The sequence below is a fragment of the Monodelphis domestica genome, chromosome 7 (assembly GCF_027887165.1).
Source record: "Monodelphis domestica isolate mMonDom1 chromosome 7, mMonDom1.pri, whole genome shotgun sequence".
Lineage (NCBI taxonomy): Eukaryota > Metazoa > Chordata > Mammalia > Didelphimorphia > Didelphidae > Monodelphis > Monodelphis domestica.
In genome coordinates, this window is record NC_077233.1 from 197,730,115 (window position 1) to 197,753,310 (window position 23,196).

Here is a 23,196-nt window from a genome sequence, read left to right on the forward strand (position 1 = left end):
TTCTTTTGGATAAACATATTGATTATAATTTATTATGTACTTTTAACAATTAAAAAAAGAAGAATGGAATGTTGAATTGGAAGTCTGCTTCTTTGAATATTCTCAAGAGGGTGTTTGTCCTCAATTCTCAGTAAGTCTTGGGTTAGACTAGTTTTCTTCATCTGTGTGCCCTAATCAAATCCTACCCATCCTTCAAGATTTAGCTTAGTTTCCACCCCCTCCACAAAGCCTCTAACTATTGGTGGGCCCAGCAATCTCTCCCTCTTTTGAAGTCCAATAGTACTCACTGCCTGTTCTCATTTGTTCCTTAATAGTAGGCATTATAATGAACTTTTTATGTGTGTGTATTGCTTGTTTCCACAACACTGTTGTAGGATACCCAAAGGTATGGACACCCCCAATCCCTGCTTTTCAATGTAGTTGAGACAGACACAACTTATGAACCAAACCCCAAATCCTTTGTCTATGGGATGGACAGGTTCTCTGATGTTCTAGATGAAAAAGAATAGAATACTATAAAAAAGTACACCAAAACCCGAGATGTGTTTTGAGCTACATTATTTCTTTTATTGCAAAACATTTGTTACAGAAATTACAGAAAGAGTTTTTTTTAAAATTGTGGTAACTGCCAACTTTTGCTTGGAAGTACATATCTAAACACACAGCTAAAAGTGCATCGTGAATACAATAAACCTTTAAAAAAGAACTATTTTTCCTAGGCTTTATATATATTTATATATAGGTAGATAGATATGTAAACCCATGTCTATCCATACACAAAAAAGAAAGAGATGGATATATTTATATATATATATTTATTTGACAAACCCAACTTAAAAATCTTCATATTTATAGGAATCTGTTTAAAAATGTCATTTGTTTACCACCCTCGTCCCACCCTTCCCCTCTTATAAACTACAGTTAGAACATTTACAAATGAGAACCCCAATTCTGGATAATGAGATTACTGTGAGTACAGCATATTGCATCACTTGCCCACACAGCAGTAGCAGCAATACCAACTTCTCAGGTAAGTAAGTCAGCTGCGGTGATGGGAGGCGGACCGATGTTGAGGGCAGGGCTGGTGCCCTCGTCACTGAACATCCTTTGCAGGTGTTCTCCTAATCCACCAGCCATGTAGTTAACAGCCAAATAGCTAGACACACACACACACACACAGAGACACATGTATGTGTGCGTGTGTGTGTGTGTGTGTGTGCATGCATATATTTTTTACTCTCAAAATATTTAAAAATTACCCAGTAGCAGCAGGAACAGCCCCCAACTTCGCTCCCCTGGGAACTTGGTGTGGATGGCTGTGAGCTTGGGTGTTTCCTAAATGGGAACCTGCAGTCCGTTCTACATGAGTTCAGGACAGGCTCTGCCTGTGCCACCTGGGTATTCAGAGAAGCTGGAGGGGGGAGAGAGATGGGTTCTTTGGAAACTGAAATTCATGAGATGAGAGCTGTGTAGACCTCACATCCAAGCCTGGCTAGAAATCGGGGTAGGACCATGGGGCCGACAGAGGCTGCTTCAGGGGATCATGGGAATGAGAAAACAAAAAGAATTTAGAGACTGGTTAGAAAGAAAAAGATAAGTTGGGGTCGAATGGGAATAATTGACTTTCCAGTCCATAGCAACAATGACAATAATAGCTGACATTTATATACGTCTTTAATGTCTGTAAAGCACTGTAGAAATATGATCTCATCTGAGCCTCACAACAACCCTGTGAGGTAGGTACTGTGGCTTTTATTGCCCCCATTTTAATGATGAGAAAATTGAGGCTAAGAGGTTAAGTGGCTTGCCCATAGTTACAAGCTGGTCAGTGGGAGAAGTGGGATTTGGAACTAGGTCTTCTTGATTCTATGTCTGGTTCTCTATTCAAATTGTGCAGGAGATTCTGAATAAAAGAGCAAAATGGTTTTGATAAGACTAGTTATTGCTATGGGAAAGAGAGGGGAAAGAGCATTGGATTTGGTCTCGGGGTCCTGAGTGCAAATCTTTGCTCTGATGCATTATGTGTATGATCTTGGGCAAGCTGGGAAGTTGCATTGATTTTGGGGTCTTCTGTTTCCTTATTGTAAACTGAAGGGGTTGGACTAGATCTGATCGTTAGGGTCTCTTCCCTCTCTAAATCTTTTCAATCTAGCTAACAAAATGCAACGCTGAAGCCCTACAGAAGATACAATCCCAACCTTTCCTCTTCACTCTTACTCAGAACCCTAATGATGGGAAAGCAGGATGGTTGAGGAAGGGAATGATCAGCCTCTGTTTGGAGATAGCCCTGAGGACATACTCAGCATTGGCATGTATGCTTTTCTGGAAGCCATATTATTCTGTAAATACACTTACGGTTTTGTTGTCTCCAATGTAAATATTTGTGCAAACATGCAAAATCCTCCTAGTTTAAAGTGGGCAGCAGGTGGTCAGTGTCAGGGGAGAACTCATCCAGCTCTAACCCATTATCATTATAAATAGCTAGTTGTTGGGGGGTTGGGGGGGACCTGACCAAGTCCCTTTCTACCTGTGGACATGGTGGAATCTACATATTCCCACTTCATTAGCAATGACAAATGGAAGGGAATCCCCTGAGAAAATGAAACGCCACTGTTTAAAAAAAATAATAAAACACCCCATTTTTCTTGAATGAGAACCAACAGATATGTAGGCTGATTTCTAGCTGTAGAAATGAATATTAAAAGGGAGATAAAAGTCTGCTTGAGTCTCTTTCACTTGCAACTTCCAGCTGTGGGTGCTAGACTAAAAGCTTTTTTTCCTTTGTCTTTGGAACTGTTGATTCAAGGCCACATGAATCAACTCCCCAGTTTTCTAGGTGTTGGATAATTCCAAAGAAAGAAAAGATGACTTTTCTGACAAGAACAAAAGCAAACTCCATGACTTGGGGCTCACTAGGACACGTCCTCACTGTCTAAAAGAGGCCAAGCGTGCGCTTCTAGAAAAACCAGGTAGAAAAACACACCCGTACGACATTTGCTGTGATTTTGGTCCATTGTGACTTAGCATCCTTTTCCTCACTGTCCCTCATTGCTTAGCAATTTATGTGTGATTGTTCTAAGGTAGAAGAGGCTTGTGTTTTGAATGTCAGGGAAGCCCTAAGCTGTGTCAGCTCTCAGAAACCTCAGGCGTCCGGGAGCAATGCACCTTGCAGTTAATACTTCATTTCCTCTTATTTGTTCATCACTTTAATAAAGGATAATAAAAAGCTCGATTACATATTTTTTTAATCTTTAAAAATTGAATAGATTCAAAAAACAGTATAAGAAACTCAGAAAGTTGAATGAATCTCTAATTGGTTTTAGCATCACAGGCAGGCAACAGTAACATGATAAGCGCCTCGGAGAAGTCCAAAGAAACTCATGAAGCGATGCATGCATTTTTATCAACACAAATTAAGACTGGACTCCAGGAGGAGAAACTATTGCAGTTAAGTCACATTGTCATTGCGAAAGTATTATGCGCTATCTAGGACACGTGTCTAGCCACCTACCAAACAGCATCACTTAAAACTATAAACAGAACATTACTAGGTGAAAAATATTTATAAAACACTGTACACTGCTTCCTGAATTGGCCAGCAGATGTAAACAAGCAGCTAAGTCAACTGAGTTTCAAAAGAGTAGCGTAAGTTCATTTATTTTTCAGATGGTCCTTCTGCATAACACGTCAGATCATCTTCCATCCAGTCACAACTCCCCAATCACAGCTCACAGTGGCTCATTAGAGGATGAATATACAGCAGCTCATACAGACATTTGTAGTGGAGCCATACAGGAGAATGTGGGAACCAGATAGCAGTTACAGATGGGAACAAAAAAGGCAACTCTGCCATGCATATGCGAAGAAGATGCATTTTGGACCGGGAGTATTCCTTGCAACATGTGCTTCTTTATTGAATGTTACAGATTTGCAAATAGATGAGCTAATGCAAGGCTGAAGCTGTCCTGTAACACTCATTAATACAACCACATGCCACGACACTGCTGGGGGAGACGTGGGTTACAAAGATATTTGTAATACAGCACTGTAGAACAGGTCATATGGCATCCGCTATAGATAGGACGTGATAGACTATTGGATAATCTTTATTGTCACTAGAGAAGTTATAACAGCACATAACATTCACTAAGAAGAGTAGACTGTAGAGCCTCAGAATGTGGAATAAATGCACTATCCTGGCATCTATCATCATGTTATCTATAGAAACCATATTTTAGAAGGAACAAGGGAACATTCAGAAAAAAAATTTTTTTTGCGTTGTCATGAGCATTTTAAAAACATGTGATTTATATATTTGAAAAGGGAGGGCTTTCAAAGTGCTAAGTAGTATCCTGGATCTCTGAACCTGGATTGTAAAAATCCAGTTGAGTAAAGTGCTGTGTTCTGATCTCTTATATCACTTTTGACTTGGAGAAATAGGCAAACGACTCTCAGGATTCCTGCCGAATTCTCTCCTGAACTCTTAACGTTCAGCAAAGAGGGGTTTTCTATGGAGTTAATGCTTCAAGCACATGCCAGGCTGATCAGTATAGATGAAGAGAGCTAACCCAGGAACACACCATAATCATTTTGGTAAAACATTCTTAGATTAAAACGAAAAGAGAAAGTGATTCATAACAACAAAAAATTACATACAGGAAACAGCGTATAAAAGTTGGCACCTTAGAAGCAGATTCTTTACCCAACTCTATTGTGTCTGTGGACTCTGTACTGAGTTGCTTATACTCATTTTGACACTCTGCATCTTGTAATCATCTCCACTCATAGAGATGTGCAACAAACATCCCCTGGAGCAGTGACATCGTGCTACAAAACTCATCACAGGCTAGACAAGACAAGGGGAGCAATGCAATGTTGGTGTGTTGAGGAGAATAGAGAATGGAAAGAACAGAGAAAAAAAAGTTTGCAACTCTGGGGTGATATATGCACATGAAAGGAAAATGACTTTGGACTGTTGTAGTGTATTAAAAGAAATTTGGTCTATTTTGTTAGTTCCAAAGACTTAAACCAAAGAACCAGGAAGCATATTGGTCAAGATGATGAATTCAGTCTTGGGACCCCTCTAACATCTTTTTGTCCTCTAACATCTCTCTATCTCCCACAGATAATCATCATATGAAATACTGTTTCTGGTTGTGATTTCTTTCCCCCTACCTCAAATTTCAGTTCTGATCTAGAATGGTATCTTAATAGCTTGCTTGGTACTCAATCAGAAGAAGATGACTTTATCATCTTTCCTTGGTTTGCTTAGGTAGGGATACTGGATGCTCAGTGTTTGAAACTGTCAAAGCTTTGGGGCACAAGTATAAGTCAAATCAGCAAAAAGATAGGCTATGAAATGTGATAAATAAATAAAAAAAAACAAACAAACTCTAGAACACCTCTGGTTCAAGCTCAACTTCTGTGATTTGGACTTACTTTCGATAAGACCAAGACACAGTCATCTGTGGCTGAGTTTCAAACACTGAACATCAAAGGGATCTATCACTAAGTCAAATATTTCCAAACTGTGTTACATACATAAGAGTTGGCATGGCATTGCGGTTAGAGAGTTGGCCTTGGAACCAGGAAGACTTGGGATCAAGTCCTGCCTTTGTGGCAGAATGGCTAGTAACCCAGGGTAAGTTACTTAGCCTCTTGGTATTTTAGGCTACTCTCTAAGACTAAATTTCTGAGAAGGTGTTCACCTACACTGATGGAAGAAACTTTATCTGGGATTTCTTTAAACCTATGAAATCACAGTCCCTGTCCTTTTCCCAACTATATATCACTGTATAACAATTAAATTAAATCCTGTTAGGCAGGATTGGATATCTCCAAACATTCCTCCTTCCTCCTTGTTAATCATTGGAGAACTAGAGGGAGTGTTGAGAATAAGGTGTTTGTGTGGTGGTTAGAGGAATGTGACACAAGGATAGCCTGGTAGGAGGTTTTTATAAAGAAAACTCCACTCAACAAATAGGAGCAATGTAGAAAACAAAGGATAGACGAATATCTAATTAAATCTCTGCCTCACCCAACACCATTCATTAGTCTATACTCTGATAAAAAGTTCATTGGTTGTGCAACAGAATTAGTCAATAGGCATTTGGCCATAGTTGAGATAATCACTTAGAGGAGGCAAGATCATGTCTGATCTGTATAGCCTTATATAGTTATTTATGTGGGACTGAAGAACTGAGTGACAAAAAACTGAATCTTTAACATGTGGCTCCATAACTCTTATCAACAATAGCTACTTTTTAATTAAAAAAAATGTTCCTTCAGTTGAAATCTGATCTCAAAAAAAGTACTGAAACTCTCCATCTTTGGTTATCTTCCTTAAAGACCCAAAGTAAGAGCAAAGTCCAAGCCACAGGGAGATTTCTAACCTTCAAGGAATGTTCTACATACTTGATGTTTATATACTGTTCATATATATTATTTTATATATATTTATATATTCTTTTTTCTCATTTAACTATCTGGATGGTTCATCTGCTTTATACTTTGGTCTATGGCATCTTTCTGCAGCTTTGTTATATATGTGTGCAGGAAAAATATGTGTAGCAGAACTGTAGCTGATGGCTTTTGGTTGTTATCCAACCCCCAGTCACCTTGAAAATAATTTAATGTTTTGAACCCAGCCCCCAAAATGTATCTGAATCCATTGTCCAAAAAAAAAAATTATAACAGCCCTTGAGAAAATTCCTATTTAATTTACATTGAAACGAGATCAGATAACAAAACTGTGGATATGAAAATATTTAGAAATAGTTATGTCCTAACATAGAAAATAGGCATGATGGATGGTGTGAAAAACTGGCAGAATGATTTGAGGGCTATGGAAAAAACAAATAAACATAGTGGTGACATGTGATGTATGAATAAAGTATATATAGCAGCAAACTAAACATGTTCATTCCATTAAACAGTGAGAAGATAACCCTCTTACTTATGGCATTATTTCAATCTTCCTGCCCACTGTTCAACATGGTACCATTTTGTGAATAAATTCATTGATGACAAGTGTGATTAAAAAAATAAATATATAATATTAAATTACTTAGTTACATTCATCTTGAGCTTGCTCAGACTGTGTTAGAATGCCCACTTATACAACAAGTTGCTGGACAATTGTGTTTTTTTTTTTTTAAACATACATCAGTTCTTCTTTCATTTAGATTACAACCTAAATACAAAGGCATTTCTTGTTCCTCTTTTCCCCCTTCTTCAAACAAGATCAACAGTTGTGGCACCAGAAGTGAATATAAAAGAGACAGGTGAACTAGGAGTGTTACCTTGTTTGTTTCTTTATAATGATCAATTACAGAGATGTTGACATGTGAAGGATGTGGGACGTTAGGGTTGCTCGCTGCCGGCTTATACAGAACAAAAAGGATGCTCTTCATCAATCACCACAATGACGGAACCAATGTAAAAAGAAAACAGAATTGAAGTTTAGAATAGCTCATTTGTATGCTAGTTATTTTATTTCATCATTAAAAAAAAAATTAGCCCTGGGTCCTAAAAAGCTTGATCAGGATCAAAAATCAAAATGGCACCTTCTAACAATGATCAAGCTTGGCGCCCATTCATTCCCCAAGGCTCACAGCTAAGTCAGATGGAGAACTTTATCCAAACCCAATTCTAGGCTCTTGTATATCCCCCCTTCCCTCCCTCTCCCCTCAAATATGAATGGGAATAGGTCAGGCTGTTCAGAGTTTTCCTGACCAGTGTCCCAGAAGAGAGATTTAAAACAGATCCCTCCCAGAGTGGTTAGTTTTGTTTAGCTAACACAAATAGTTAGGGTGCAAGGAGACGGAGGGACTTGGGGATAAGGTCTCATCTCTCCTGCACTGTGTAGGAAGGAAGGTCTAAAATTTAGCTGTGCTTGCTTTCAAAGCTGTGGAAAGCAGCAGTTCTAGACAGTCTCCTCATAGACAGGCTGTCCCCTCTACTTTCTGGCCTGGAGGACTTACTCCTCTGGAAGGGGTGCCGGAGGCTGGCTGTGTTACTGGCCGAGTTGCGTTGCCTGTCGAGTTTGTCACTGATGGAGAAACTTTTCCTGGTGTGTGGGTAGAGTGTGCTGGGCTCCTCCGCTGAATAGCTGTTGGCTCTCTCGATTTTGGGGACCGCTATGTTGTTGGACAGGGTTCTGTCCGAGGGACCGCCCTCTTGGGCTGGTAATGCTAGCGTCTTCCGGTCTTTGGCTTCATTCTCTTCGTTGTCGGAGCCGGGGTGACTCAGTTCCGCTTCTCTCTCTGGATGGCTGCAGGCCAAGTCTTCCACTTTGTCTCCAAGGCCTCCAGGGAAGATCACCCTGTCGGCTATTGCCTGAGGAGCATTCACGCACCGGGTGTCAATGCAGTCTGTAATACTTGTGTATTCTGCTGTTTTGACGGGTACCCCAAAGTTGGGGTAATAGCTCCGAGGAGGAGGCGAGAACATAAAGCTATGGGATTTCACAATCGGGGCCTCTTCCAGAAGAAATGGGGTGGTGGCCAGGTAGCGGCTACTTTTGGAGCGCTCTATCGTGTGATACATGGGGGGGTCCACATCCCAGGGGTTTGGGCACTCGGGAAGGTGGGTGTAGTCTGAAGAAAAAGACCTGGTGTCCATGGAAGTGATATCCTCGAAATCCATGCTCCGGCTTGGAGGTCTGTCGGTAGGAGCGAGCGTTGCATAGGCACTACTTGAAGGGGCAGTGGATGCTGCTGGAGCTGGGAAGACGGGCTCTCCTAGCCCCAGGATATTCATGGAATTGTCCAGAGGGTCTATGTCACAGTGGAGCTCGTCCATGGCTGAGACATAGATGTCAATACACGACGATGGCCTTCTGGAATCAGGGATGATTGCCAAAGTACTTATGGGGGCCGGAGCAGCCTTGGTTTCTTTTGATACCGAGTGGGAGCTAGTGGCTCGGTGTAGGCTCAGGGACCTTTCTTTAAAAATACTTTCCAACTTTTCTATACCACTTTTGTCTTTTATATTCATGGAATAGAAAGAGTGACTTCGCATACGGGGCATTAAGGTTGGAGAGGTTGGGGACATTGACTCCTCACCTGCAGGGTCGAGACTTTCTTGGAGCTTGTAGGTGTTCCCTTCCTGGCTGTTGAAGCTGCTCTGGCGGACAATGTAGGCGGCGTCTGTACAATCAGAGGAGGTTCGGGACCGAATCTTATTGGACTCTGCCCTTTCCAGACCAGTGAGCCGCTCTAGTGCTGTGGCCATGCGTCCTATGAGGTCCTCCAGCTGAGCGAGGCGGATGTCTACTGTTTGGAGGGAAGCCTTCATGCAGTGTTCTCGCTCATTCACTTCCTCTAGGCGCATGGACATGTTCTCCACCCTTCAGGGAGAAAGGAACACACCAGTCATTTGCATGGGAACAGAACGGAAGGGCAACACATTAGTTCATGAGGCAGTCACCGTACAAGGCACCATACCTAAAGGTGCCGCTTTCTTAGGCTCTGTAATTTCTTCTTCCAGAAATGAGAGGGGAAAGCAAACCTGGATGTCACCAGAAATCATAGGAATCGTAGCTAGGAGGGACTTTGAAGATCATTTAATTTGGTCCCCACTCCAGTTCTAAATTCATGATACTGTGACCTCATATTTTACAAATAAAGACACGGAGGAACAGAAATGAAATGCCCAAGTCTCAGAGGTAATTAGTGGCATATATGTATACATACATATACATATAATATATATACATAAAAGAAATGGGAGTTTTGATAGAAGTGATCATTTTCTTCTGAATTCCTGAATTTAGAATGCCAGAATGCTGCTTACCACAATTGTTTTATTTTGTAATTCTTTTTTTTGTAATTCATTTTTTAAAACCCTTACTTATCAATATCATGTATTGGTTCCAAGGCAGAAGAGTGGTAAGGGTTAGGCAATGGGGGGGGGGGGGGGTTAAGTGACTTGCCCAGGGTCACACAGCTGGGAAGTATCTGAGGCCAAATTTGAACCCAGGACATCCCATCTCTGGGTCTGGTTCTCAATCTAGCTTCCCCCTGGGTTTATATTTTAACTATCATATTAGATCATAAACTCCTTGAGGGCAGGAATGACTTCTTTTTAGCTTTCAATTAGTCAAAAATTTAGAACAACTTAAAAATTCAGAAAATATGTGTTGAAAAATGAGAGGCAGTATGGAATAGTAATGAAAAAGGCTGACCTGGGCATCAGTTAAACCTAGGTTCAAGTCCCACCTCTGACATATATTGCTTATGTGACCCAAGACAAATCACTCTCTAAGAATATCAGTTGCAGATCAATTGCCAATCTTGAGTAAGAGAATTTTCTTCCCCAGGAGCTCCCTACATGGATGAAATCACAAGACATGTTTAAAATAATGTGCCAAGTACTGTATTGAATGCCAGGGGGAAGCTGAGGATGAGGGAAATGCAGAAAAAAAAAACCAGAACTGGATAGTTCTCTATTTAGTCATTTATTCATGTTACTAAGAGGTGGCATTGGTATGTCGAAGACACATTGAATGATAATTTTTCAAATGCCCAAATAAAAAGGAAAGACCCAATTCATGCCAAGCCATATTTCCATCTCAATCTTCCATTAAAAATGCTATGAGACAACTCTTAGGGAAAATAAGAGAGGGGTCCATGTAGAACTAGGGTTCTTAACTTGGGGTCCATAGATAGATTTTAGGGGGTCGTGAATTTCAATGGGAAAAAGTTGCATTTTAATTTCAATATAACTGGTTCACTTTGTAATTCTCCTTATTAAAAAATAATTGTTTTGAGAAGGGGTCAGTAGGTTACACCAGACCTTCAAAGGGGTCCATAATGCAAAAAGATTAAAGGAACATAATTTCAGAAAAAAAGCTGGAAAGATCTGCAGGAACCAATGCAGAGCAAAATAAGTAGGACTGGGAGAACTTTGAACACAATAACAGGAATATTGGATGATGATTATCTGTGAAAACCTGGCTACTTTCAGCAATGCAATAATCTAGGACAATCCCAAAAGATGTGACAGGGAATGCTATTCACCTCCAGAGAAAGATCTGTTGGGAGTCATCTTTCACATCAGTGTATTTTTGGTTTTCTTTTGGGGTTTGGGTTATATATGACTTTCCTTTTACAACACTGATCAATATGGAAGTGTGTTTTGCATGGCAATAAAAAATGAAGAGAAAAAAGTTAAGAATCTCTGATTTAGAACGCTTTTGGAGAAACTAAAGGTAGTACCTTTTCTCTCTGTGATAGATCCACAAGGAACACTGAGTATAAATCATTCAGATAGTATGATCTTAAAACTATGGATTAGGGCAAGAAGTAGTCGCTACAAAAACAGACTGTGACAAAGAATGCTTTGGGAATGCTTATGGGAAAACCACATAATTCATAGTATTTTCTCTTTCTTTTTGTCTTTCTTCATATTCCAAGCACTTAGCATAGTGCCTGGAGCACAATAGGTACTTAATAAATGCTAGTTGATTTGACTTGTTTGAGAACTTTTAGGAAAGTCATTGACAAGCTGGAGTTCATCTAATGAATATAGTCTATCTTGATTTCAGCAATACATTGTAAATTTTGTAGATTGGGTGGTAAGAAATTAAGGGCAGCTACATGGTGCAGTGGATAGAGTGGTGGGCTAGAGTTAGGAAGACTCATTTTCCTGAATTCAAACCTAACCTCAGATACTGGCTGTGTTACCCTGGGCAAGTGACTTACTCCTGTTTGCCTCAGTTTCCTTATCTATCAAATAAACTAGAGAAAGAAATGGCAAAGTATTCTGGTAGCTTTGCCAAAAACCCCAAAAGGAGCCATGAAGAGTTGGAAATGACTGAAAAGTGTCTCAATAATAACAACTACAAAAGCATGATCAGGTCATGTGCTCAGTTCTAGATGCCACATTTTATTTTTTAAAAAAATTATTTAATTTATTTTAATTTTTAAATGTTTTCCCATGGTTCTATGATTCATGTTCTCTCCCTCTCCTCTTCCCTCCCCCCTCCTGGAGCTGACAAGCAATTGCACTGGGTTATACATGTGTTATTTGATTAGGTGCCATATTTTAAAAGCAACATTGATAAATTAGAACACTCCTAGAGTGGAGCAACCAGGATGGCAGAGGTTTATCAGATGAATTATTTGAAGGAACTATAGATATTTCAACTGGCAAAGAGCAGACAAAAGTACATAATAACAGTTTAAAGTATTGGAGAGGCTGTCAGATGGAATAGTGAATGCACTTATTCTGTGTTGCTTCAGGGAAGAACCGAGAGCAGTGCTGGAAATTAGAACATGAGCTCATTGAAGGCAAGGACTATTTTCATTTTTGCCTGTATCCTTGGTGCCTTGCCCAGTCCCTGGCATACAGCAGATCTTAATCAATGCTTGCTGAACTGAAGTTATAGGAATGCAGATTCTCGCTCAATTCTAAGGAAGGACTTTCTAAAAAGGAGAGGAATTCACCCAGAGCATACTTCTCTGTCACTGACAGTATTCAAGCAGAGGGTGGACAGCCATATGTTCCGAATGTTGTAGCAGAGATTCTTATGTTTAGTGGGAGGCTGGACTTAGTGACCTGTAAGGCTCCTTTCCATGTGAAGATTCTGTGATTTCAAGAGTTACACAGGATGCAATTCTGGCCTCTGAACATGAACCAGATTGCATCATGTAGTTTGCTCTAGTTTGAATCAGGCATGATGCCTGGCCATCTCTGCTTCGTGTGGGTGCCCTGCAGTGGCTTGAACCCAACTAGCAAAAATACAATGAGTAACTAAGCAGATGGGCATAGAATGGTGTGGTACAGAGTGCACGAATTGGATTTGCTCAGCCAACAGTCCCCAAATCCTAAAGAGAATTAAACAAAGATAAGCCATTCCTATATAAAAATATTAACTCAAACTTGGGAACCAGGATGAAATGTGTTAGCTGCCCAAAGGACTGCATTCTGAAATAGCGTTAGCTTAGAAAATATGCTGAAAATTTTGGGGAGAAATTTGGATGACTGTGTTCAAACAATAAACAATACTCCAGTATCTTTGCTATTAGTAGCAGGGACATTGCTTGGACCCAGGTTCTAAGTTCCCAATAAGTCATAGATCTTTCTGCTCTACCAGTGTAAGCCCCTGTACATAAGGAAAAGGAAGATCATTGATGTAGACTTATACGGGACCTTAGAACCACTAGGTCGATCCCCTTCATTTTACAGTTGAGGAAACGAACTCTCAGAGATGTAAAGTGACTTGTTCAGGGTTCCACAACTGGTTAGTGTTAGAAACAGAATTCAGAACGAAGTCTTCCTGCCTCTAAGTTGAGGGCCATATTCCTTCTGCCACAAATGAGTTCAGTTTTAGACATGTTGAGTCTGAAGTGTTGGTGGAGATGCCCAGGGGGGCAGCTGAAAATATGGGATTGGAACTCTAAGAGCAGAGATATAGATTTATGAGTCAGAACACAGAGGTGGTGATTGAAGTCATGGGAATGGAAGCATCCACCAAGGGAAAAAAGAAAAGAGGAACAAAACCTTTGAGAACAACTATTTTTAAAGGACAGGAGGAGGAGTTAGTGTTATGGAAGCCAAACAAAGAGAGAGGATCCAGCAAGAGTGGGTGGTCCGATGGGAGAGGTGCCACCATGATTCCATTTGTTGTCATTACTTCCTGATTTAAGCTTTTGCAGTAAGGTAGGATCATAGGATTTAAAGATGGAATAAACCTTAGAGGTCATTTTGCTTAAGAGGGCAGCTAGGTGGCACAGTAGATAGAGTTCCCATCCTAGAGAGAGCTTCCTGCGTTCAAATCTGGCCTCAGACTCTTACTAGCTGTGTGACCCTGAGTAATTCCCTTCACCTTATTTGCCTTATCTACAAAATGAGCTGGAGAAGGAAGTGGCCAACCACTCCAGTATCTTTGCCAAGAAAACCTTGAATGAGGTCACAAAGGATTGGATGTGACTGAAAGGATTTCGTCCAACCTCTTTCCCTTTTATAGGTGAAAAAGCTGAGCCCCAGAGAGGTTACATTCTGAAATCAGTAGAGCTGGGGTTCCAACCAGGCCTCCTGATTGCAAAGCCAACATTCTTTCAGTTCATTTCCAAACCATGCTGCTTATGCTTTGGCATCATCCTTGTACCTTTCCCACCAGTTCTGGACGATGCCCTTGTTAGGCTGGGCTCTAATCTACTTTAGAACACGTCTCCTTACCTCCCTCTGATATCTCAATACTGTGCCCTAAACCCATCCCTGATCCCCTTTACAATTCCCTTTTATACTTTTCTTTGTTGTTGTTCAATCATTTCAGTCATGTCTGATCCTTCAGGACCTCATTTGTTTTTTGTTTTTGTTTTTTTTTTTTTTGGCAAAGACACTGGTGTGGTTTGCCATTTCCTCTCCACATCATTTCACAGATGAGGAAACTGAGGCAAACAGGGTGAAGTGGTTTGCCCAGGATCACCAGCTAGCACCTGTCTGAGGCCAGATTTGAGCTTATAGAAAGGACTCTTCCTGACTCCAGATCCAGCACTCTATCTACTGTGCCACCTAGCTGCCCACATGGTGTCTTACCCCATTTTAATGTAAGCTTCTTGAGGGCAAGCACTATCTTGACTGCCTGTATTTGTATCTTCAACATTTAGCACAATGTCTGGCACATATACACACTTAATAAATCTTTTTCTCCTTTTCTCCCTCCCTTGTTCCTTTCTCTCTCCTTCCCTCTTTCTCCTCTCTCTCTCTCTCTCTCTCTCTCTCTCTCTCTCTCTCTCTCTCTCTCTCTCTCTGTCTGTCTCTCTCTCTTCTCTCTCTGTCTCTCTTTCCATGTGTGTGTATGTGTGTATATATATGTATATATATATATATATTTCTGTCTGCTTATCTATCTAGGATTGCAGTTGATATAGCATTAGACCTGGAATCAGGAATAATAGCTAACAATTATGTAGTGTTTATTGTATGCCAGCAATTATCTCATTTGATCCCCACCACCCTGGAAGTAGGTACTATAATTATTTCCATTTTGGGCAGTGAGAGCCAAGTACAGAGATGGGGGATCCTGGGTTCAAATCTAGACATTTCCTAGCTGTGTGACCCTGGGCAAGTCACTTCACTCCCTTTGCCTAGCCCTTACCCTTCTTCTGCCTTGGAACCAATACACCATATTAATTCTAAGGCAGAAGGTAAGGATTAAAAATTTTTTTTTCCATTTTACATATGAGGAAACTGAGTCCAATAGAGGTTAAATGTCTTGTCCAGGACCATGTATCTAGTAAGTGTCTGAGGCTGGATTTGAGCTCAGATCTTTCTTACTCTAGTCCCAACACTGTTCACTCTACCACCTAGTTGTCCAGGAAGACAAGAGTTAAAATTTGTCCTCAGATGCTAGCTCTGTGACCCAGGCCAGTTCACTTACCTTTCATTCGCCTCAGTTTCCTCATTTGTAAAGTGGAGATAATAATACTATATACTTACCAGGATCAAATGAAATAAGATCTATAAAGCCCTTAGCATAGTTCCCGGCACACAGAAGATGTTTAATAAATGCTTATTCTCGCCCCATCCCGCTTCCCTTTTCTGAGTGATGTATACCAAAATCACAGATCTCATGTATAGACAACATTGCTCTATGGGAACCCCATGCTTATCTGTTCTTTATTCTCTCTTGTCCTAGGCCAGAGAAGAAGATCAGAGCTGACTCTATTAACCAGAATAAACATGGCTTCGTATTATCGTGAGGCACACATGGGGAATAGCACGAGCTCATCTGCTTACTTGTGGGATCAGGGATAGAATGAGGCTGGTGCAATCTCTCCCCAGCCACTGGAGAGGGTTTTCAAGCTGGGTGATTCGATTGAATGATAAATATCTCCCAAAAGGCAGATGTAGTTATTGCCAAGCTGAGAAATTTGAACTAGATGGTCTTAATTCCTTATGAATTATGCTTCTGTTGGTTTTCTTTAACCATGCGTCTCACTCTAATATTTCACTCTACAAGTTACACGAAGATTTTATAAACAGGGTGTGGGTGTGTCTTACTCAATGGTCTTTTTTTTTTTTGGTAAATACTAAGCAATTTTCTTCCCCTGATGCGACCCTGGATTTCATGGGTTCAGGGAACTCTCAGTAAACAACCTTTTCTCCGAAGGGTGGTCAGTACCTTCTCTTAGAGAATTTGCTCTCAGTGGAGAGGTTAAGTGATTTGTCCAGGGTTAAACATGTTGTCAGTATTAGTGACAAGATTTGAACCTGGCCACTATGTGCTCTTCCCACTATACTACATTGTTTCTAAGAAGAGCAAGAAGGAAAGAAATGCAAATTATTTGGCCTCATTTTCCAACTTAAATAGTCAAGATGAGACATGAAAAGGAACTCTATACCCTAAGTGCACCTTGTGATGCAGCAGACAACATCCAATTTTTCTTGGACTGTCGTATCACATTAGAGCCATCTCTGTTGGCAAAGCCCTCAGGTACTTCTGCTCAGGGAGCACGCTCACTAGCATTTCACTTTTGGGGGGACAAGTCAACAGCAGAGACCAGAACAAAAATCTGAACTGATAAAATGACTTTTTTTCAGTGAACAACCAAATAATGACTCTTCCTGGGGGGAGTTGACTCATCTCACATTGATAGTCTTTTGGATTTCCAAGTATAACCAGAACCATTCCATTTTAAGATACATTCCCTTCTTTTGGGTGAAATGGAATTATCTAATGGCTTCTGGAAAAGCTGTCTATAATAATGGCAAATGGCAGTGGATAGTTAAAGAAATTATCTTTTAAAAAAAAAATCAGAGGGCAGCTGAGTGGCTCAGTGGACTGAGAGTCAGGCCTAGAGACAGGAGGTCCTGGGTTCAAATCTGACCTCAGACACTTCCCAGCTGTGTGACCCTGGGCAAGTCACTTGACCCCCATTGCCTAGTCCTCACCACTCTTCTGCCTTGGAGCCAATACACAGTATTGTCTGACTTCAAGACGGAAGGTAAGGGTTTAAAAAAAAATTATTTATTTAATTAATTAATTTAGAATATTTTCCCATGGTTACACAATTCATATTTTTTCCCCTCTCCATTTCCATTCCTCCCTCCCACAGTCAATGAGCATTTCCACTGGGTTTTACTTGTGTCATTGGTCAAGACCTATTTCCGTATTATTAATATTTACATTAGGGTGATTGTTTAGAGTCTACATCCCCAGTCATATCTCCTTTGAACTATGTGATCAAGGAAATGTTTTTCTTCTGTGAAGAAACTATCTTTTGTTTAGCCTCTAGTATATATTTTTATTTTTGAAAAAACCTTATAGATTTCTGAACACTCAGATTCATATAGTGACTCTTCTCCCTTGCTTACCAGAAGTTTTGGGTCCGGTGGGCTGTCCTGGAGCAAACTCAGATCCTCAGAGATCTCAAGGAAGCCTCAGACCTGCTATAGATTAGATTCTCCCGCCTCTCTCTCAGGGCAGCAGTCTCTCAGGGCTGGGCTGGAGTTGGAGCTTGGTGTGTACTCATCTTGGAGTCATCTGACCTGGCTATGGTTTCTAGGAGTAGCAAGTCACTGCTGCATTCTTTCTCTAGAAAAATGCTGTGCATGTGGTCTAGAGCACTGGGCAAATACCCAACCAGCCTTTGAGATACTCCAATCTTATTCAGATTCCTGTAGCACAGTATCTTGGAATATCGGCAGAGTTGGCAGCCATAATAAGGAAAGTCCTTCAATTCTCTCTTCCTTCCTTCCTTCCTTCCTTCCTTCCTTCCTTCCTTCCTTCCTTCCTTCCTTCCTTCCTTCCTTCCTTCCTTCCTTCCTTCCTTCCTTCCTTCCTTCCTTCCTTCCTTCCTTCCTTCCTTCCTTCCTTCCTTCCTTCCTTCCTTCCTTCCTTCCTTCCTTCCTTCCTTCCTAATAATTCTAAAACAGGTGGGCAAGGGCTAGGTAGACAGGTAAGTGTTATGTAATTTGTAATTGTAAGTGATTTGCCCTGGGTCACACAGCTGGGAAGTGTCCGAGGCCAAATATGAACCCAGGTCTTCCCAACTTGAGGACTGGTGCTTTCCCATTATACTATTCTTATTTTTCAGTAGCTTTTGTTTTCTAAAGTCATTTTTGGGTCATAAGATCATCACTTAGAGGTATCTGGGTGGCTTAGGAGGTAGAGAGCTAGGCATGGGATCAGGAATAATAATAATGATGATTATGACAAAAATGAGGATGGTGATTTAATTGTCTGTGGCTGGATTTGAAGTTAGGGTTTTCCTGACTCCAGGCCCAACACTCTACTAAAATCCATCTTGAAACACTTAGTAACTATATGACTTTGGGTAAGTTATTTCACCTCTGTTTGTCCCAGTTTCCTCATCTGTAAAATGGGGATAATAACAACATCTACTTCCCAGGAGGTAAAAGGGAGGATAAAATGAGATATTTATTTATTTTTATTTTTTATTGTTTTTCTACTATTTGTATCTTAACATGTTTAACATGTTATGCTTAACAGGGTGCCTGTCATATAGTAGGTGCCTAATAAATGCTTGTTTCTTTTTTATTTCCCCTCACTTCATAGACTTAGTGCTGAAAGAGAGAGGAAATATCATCTGGTCCACTCCTATCATTTTACACAGGAAGGAACTGAGGCCTAAAGAGATTAAGAGACTTGCCCCAGGTCACACAGGTAGCAAGAGGTAGTCAGGATTTGAACCAAGGTCCATAGGATGCTTGTAAAGTCTGAGTACCACCTTAAAATTTACTCATATTAGATATGTACATTGCAGGTACAGGAAATGCCATGTGTTCATTCACTTATTTATGTAGGTCATACTATCTAAGGGAACACAGTACATAGGAATGCCTTTTGCTTCTTATAACCTCTATGGCTTTGGGACAGTCACTAGACTTCCTGAGTCTAGATGGCTTCTGTGGTTCCATTAGAATTTATCTGTCTGTGTTATTCAATTCCTTAAGTTGTATCCTACCCTTTGTGCCCCCATTTGGGGTTTTCTTAGCAAAAATCCTGGAGTGGTTGGTCATTCCCTTCTCTAGTTCATTTTACAGATGAGGAAACTGAGGCAAACAGGGTTAAGCAAATTTCCTAGGGACATAGTCAGTAAATGTCTAAGGATAGATTTGAACTCAGGTCTTTTCCTGACTCCAAGCCCAGTGCTCTCTCCAATGTACCCTGGGCAGCTAGGTGGTACAGTAAATGGAGTTCAGAGTCTGAAGTCAGGAAGTCTCATCTTCCTCAATTCAAATCTGGCTTACTTACTAGCTCCATGAGCAAGTCACTTAACTTTGTTTGCCTCAGTTTCTTCATCTGTAAAATGGGCTGGAAAAGGAAATGGCAAATCACTCCAGTATCTTTGCTAAGAAAATCCCAAAAGCGGTCATGAAGAGTTGGGCGTGATTGAAATACCTGAACCAAATGATCCTGTGACTTCATTTAGAAATCCAGAGTCTAAAAACAATAATGTATTATATACATTTGCTCATTTCCTAGGTACTAAGCACTAGCAATATCAGAACAACCAAACCTTGACTCTTCCTGAGGGGAGCTGACTTCCTGGTTGTCTTTGTTACTGTTGAGAACAGTCATTACCAAAGAAGCACTTCACTGTGTAAAAGACAATATATCACAGGTACCTTTCTGATGTCACCCGTATCCTTTCATCATTAGAAGAATTGAATCTGTCATCCTTTTCTCTAAAGTATTCTTCAATGCACTGTTCCTCAAAGTCATGGACTTTCTTGAGCTCATCATCTGTTATGAAAAGTTCTGTAAAAGCAACAAGAGACATTAGTCAGAGTAGAAAATTTGCTATTCTATCAGACACATTGCCTCATCGATTAAAATATTAATTGGATTATGTAGACTTGATCTGGATTCTTGACTGAACTTCAATCCTTTCAAACAGGCTGCTTCTGATCAGTTTCTCTGACCATTTGCCTACCTTTTGGATCTGAAATCCATCTAAAAACATCTGCCCTCATCATTGGGATTGGCTGTAACTCTTGGACTACTTACAGCTAAGAATTATAGCCAACCTCAGAAAAGGTGGGAAGCTGCAAAGTAGAAGGAGGTGATTTGTTTAAGGCCTTTTAGACTTCATATAACACCAGAGTAGCCCAGTGTGTAATTTTGAGGAAACTTCTTGTCTTTGGAAAGGGTGGGAGTAAATTAGGGAGTTACCATAGGGATTAGGCTTGGTAGGGTAAAAGGTGAAGGTCCATCATTAAGGGCTTTCTCCAAAGATAGTGATGAGACCTGTCATTTCACTGATATAAGGGAACTTTCCAAGAGAAAAGTCTGCTATAACTTATTGAGAACATAGACCAGTTAAGTATGTGACACAGGATCCAATATGGGGCAGAGGAAGGACCAGAACAAGGAAGAACAAGTTCCAAGTTCTAAGGCCATCTGTAATGCTGCCTCTAATTCCCTTTCCTATTCAGCTGTCCTCTGTATGTTGGGACTACGAGTTGGAATCATGATCTTTGCCTGGCTTCTTCAGAGTACTAATATGAAATTTGTTTAGAGAATGGGAAAACCAAGTCCACAGTCAGGAAAAAATGGAGCTCTCTCCTTTCTAGGAAATGATTTTTATGAGAAGGGTAAGATTGTGTTGAAGGAGTTGGATAGAGCCCTAGATAAAAGATGAAAGTGAAAAGGTCTACTGGGATACCTTTCTCCCACTCCAGTTCAGAATAATTTCTCTTATCATAAATGAGTCCTTTGACTTAATTCTAGAAGGAGTACACTCTGAAGAAAATACACTCAATTTACTGGAACCTTAACCACAGAAAGGAAACAAAGGTTAATAGACAGCAACCCTTTCCTTCTTTGGCTTGGTGTAGGGTTATTTTTCAAAACAGGAATAAAAAACCCCCAACCAAAATAAACAGGCACAACTCAGGCTTTACAATAGAAATAATATTTTATTAAGAAACTACAAGGACTTTGCATTTTCAGGCAACCAGCAGTGAGTATCCTGGATTGTTTTATGCCAACTTTTTAAATGAAATTGATCATTAAAGGATTACTTTAGCCTTTCTGATATATAGAATGCTGAGAAGACCCAAGACTTTTAAACTTCCATATCAATTTTGATCTTCCCATGGCACTGAATTTCTCTTATCAATGATTGCCAATTCTTCCCATACCCTATCTGCTAGTGACATCTGGGATCCATTTGTGTAGTAATGATATCAAGAACAACATATAAGACAAACTTGGATGAAAGGGCTTCTAATGATCTAGCCATTTGGTTTATCCTATCCTTTGGGTGGAGTTGGGGCTTGGACTATCTAGATTTCTGTATACTGAATCAATACAATTAAAAAGGCAATACTAATTTACCTGATAGTTTATCTAATTTATCTAATAATCAATTTATTTATTGTCTACTACGTTAGGGAAGCTAGGGGGCATAGTGGATAGAGTGCTGAGTGTGGAGTGTGGAAGGCCCAAGTTCAAATATAGCCTCAGAGGCTTCCTAGCTGTGTCATCCTGGGCAAATCACTTAACCCCATTTGCCTCAGTTTCCTCATCTGTAAAATGACCTGGAGAAGGAAATGGCAAATCATTCTAGTACTTTTGCCAAGAAAATCCAAAATAGGGTCACAAAGAGTTGGACACAACTTCATACTAGGCACTGTGCTAGATGCTGGGGAAAGAAAAACAAAGACAAGAACAAAAAAGTCCTTGACTTCCTATACCTTATATTCTACTTACATGAAGCATGTGCACAGAAAATGAAATACAAAATATTTAAAAAGCAAATGCAGAATAATGGGGAAGGCCTTTCGTAGGAGGTCATATTTGAGCTGAACCTTGAAGAGAATGAGGGGCACTAAGAGGTGTAGGGGAAAAGGGAAGCTATTCCACCTATGGAGAACAACCTAGTCTAAAATACAGAGACAAGAGATGGACTGTTATGTCTGGAGTGAGGGGGAAAGTAGGCCAGTTTGGCTGGAACATAAAATGCATTAGAAAGACTAATGTGTCATTAGCCTGGAGAGGTAGTTTGGAACCACATAGGGAACATCTTTAAATGCTAAGCAGAGGTGTTTTTATTTTATCTTAGAGTCAAGAAGGAAATAGAGTTTTTTGAGCAGGAAAGTAACGTAGTTAGGTCTGTGGTTTAGGAATATCAATTTGTCAGGTATGTATTGACAATGGATTAGAGGGAGGAGAGAATGAATCCAGAAAGGCAAATTAGGGGACTATTACAATAAATCAAGCAAGAGGTGAAATGGGCTGTGATGAGCCTGGAGAGGAAAGGTTGACTTGAATATGAGGAATGGAGGTAAAAGGGACTAGACTTGGCAATTAAACCCTGTTCCTGACCTAGCTGGACATCAACTATAATGGGGGAGTCAATTATAATGGTACATGACTGTCCTTCCAATAGAATTTAAGTTCCTTGGAAAAAAAGGACTTTTTCTTTTAGTTCCTAGCACCTAGACCAGTGCCTTACATCTAGTAGGTGCTTAATAAGTAAATACTAAATAGATTACACAAAAATGCAAATTGCTCTAGGTTCCTGAGTATGCCTTACAATCTTCTGGCCCTTTCCCAAAGAAGGAAGACCCATTGATATTCATCTTGTCCCTGATTTTGACTGTGCTAGTTCATACCTACAGAAGGAAGGGCTTATCTCCCAGAATAACATTTTAAGAATCAACTTTCATTTGCTGGAATTAGAATTTTATATTGAAATTGGGAATCTTGTAGCAACTTTCTCTCTTTCTAATTGTTAACTGTTAATGAAACTGGGGATTGCCAGGATAGAGAACTAATTAAAAATGACAGATTTAAAAGGTGAGTTGGTTTGGCATAGGCCATTGAATCATAGCTGTATGGTTAGAAGGTACTTTAGAAGCTATAATCTAACCTCATTTTTTTCTTAGGAGGAATTAAAGCCCAGAGAGGCTAATTGATCTGCCAAAAGTCACACAGTCAATAAGCATCTGGGATGGAATTTGAAGACAAGTCTTTCTGACTCTAGGTCCAGCATCCTTTTCTATTATCCCATAATACTTTAAACCTTAGGATGCTACTACTATAGAGAGAAGTTGGCTGCTTGTGTGTGACCAGAGTAAGTGTGGAAAGTTTTGGGCTTCATCTTCTGAGACCTGTTAGTTATTTTTTCTGCCTGTCAGGGTAAGAGGCCAAGGGCATATAATTCTAGCCTTTTATGACTTCACCACCACCACTCTTCAAGTGTTTATTCATTG

General features: G+C 40.2%; 1 protein-coding gene across 8 annotated transcripts in view; it reads right to left on the bottom strand.

The window, feature by feature from the left end:
- Positions 1-541: 541 nt before the first annotated feature.
- Positions 542-23,196, bottom strand: part of TRPM3 (transient receptor potential cation channel subfamily M member 3) — a 722,593-nt gene continuing 699,938 nt past the window's right edge. For 4 of the 8 annotated variants that reach the window (XM_056804169.1, XM_056804170.1, XM_056804174.1 and 1 more), the window contains 2 exons: positions 19,603-19,735; positions 542-9,349 (listed from right to left, as the gene is read on the bottom strand). In XM_056804169.1, coding sequence (XP_056660147.1) covers positions 7,885-9,349; positions 19,603-19,735 — 1,598 coding nt within the window. In that variant the 3' untranslated portion in view covers positions 542-7,884. The remainder of the gene's footprint in view (positions 9,350-19,602; positions 19,736-23,196) is intronic. The other 4 variants (XM_056804172.1, XM_056804171.1, XM_056804176.1 and 1 more) reach the window with 2 other exon arrangements.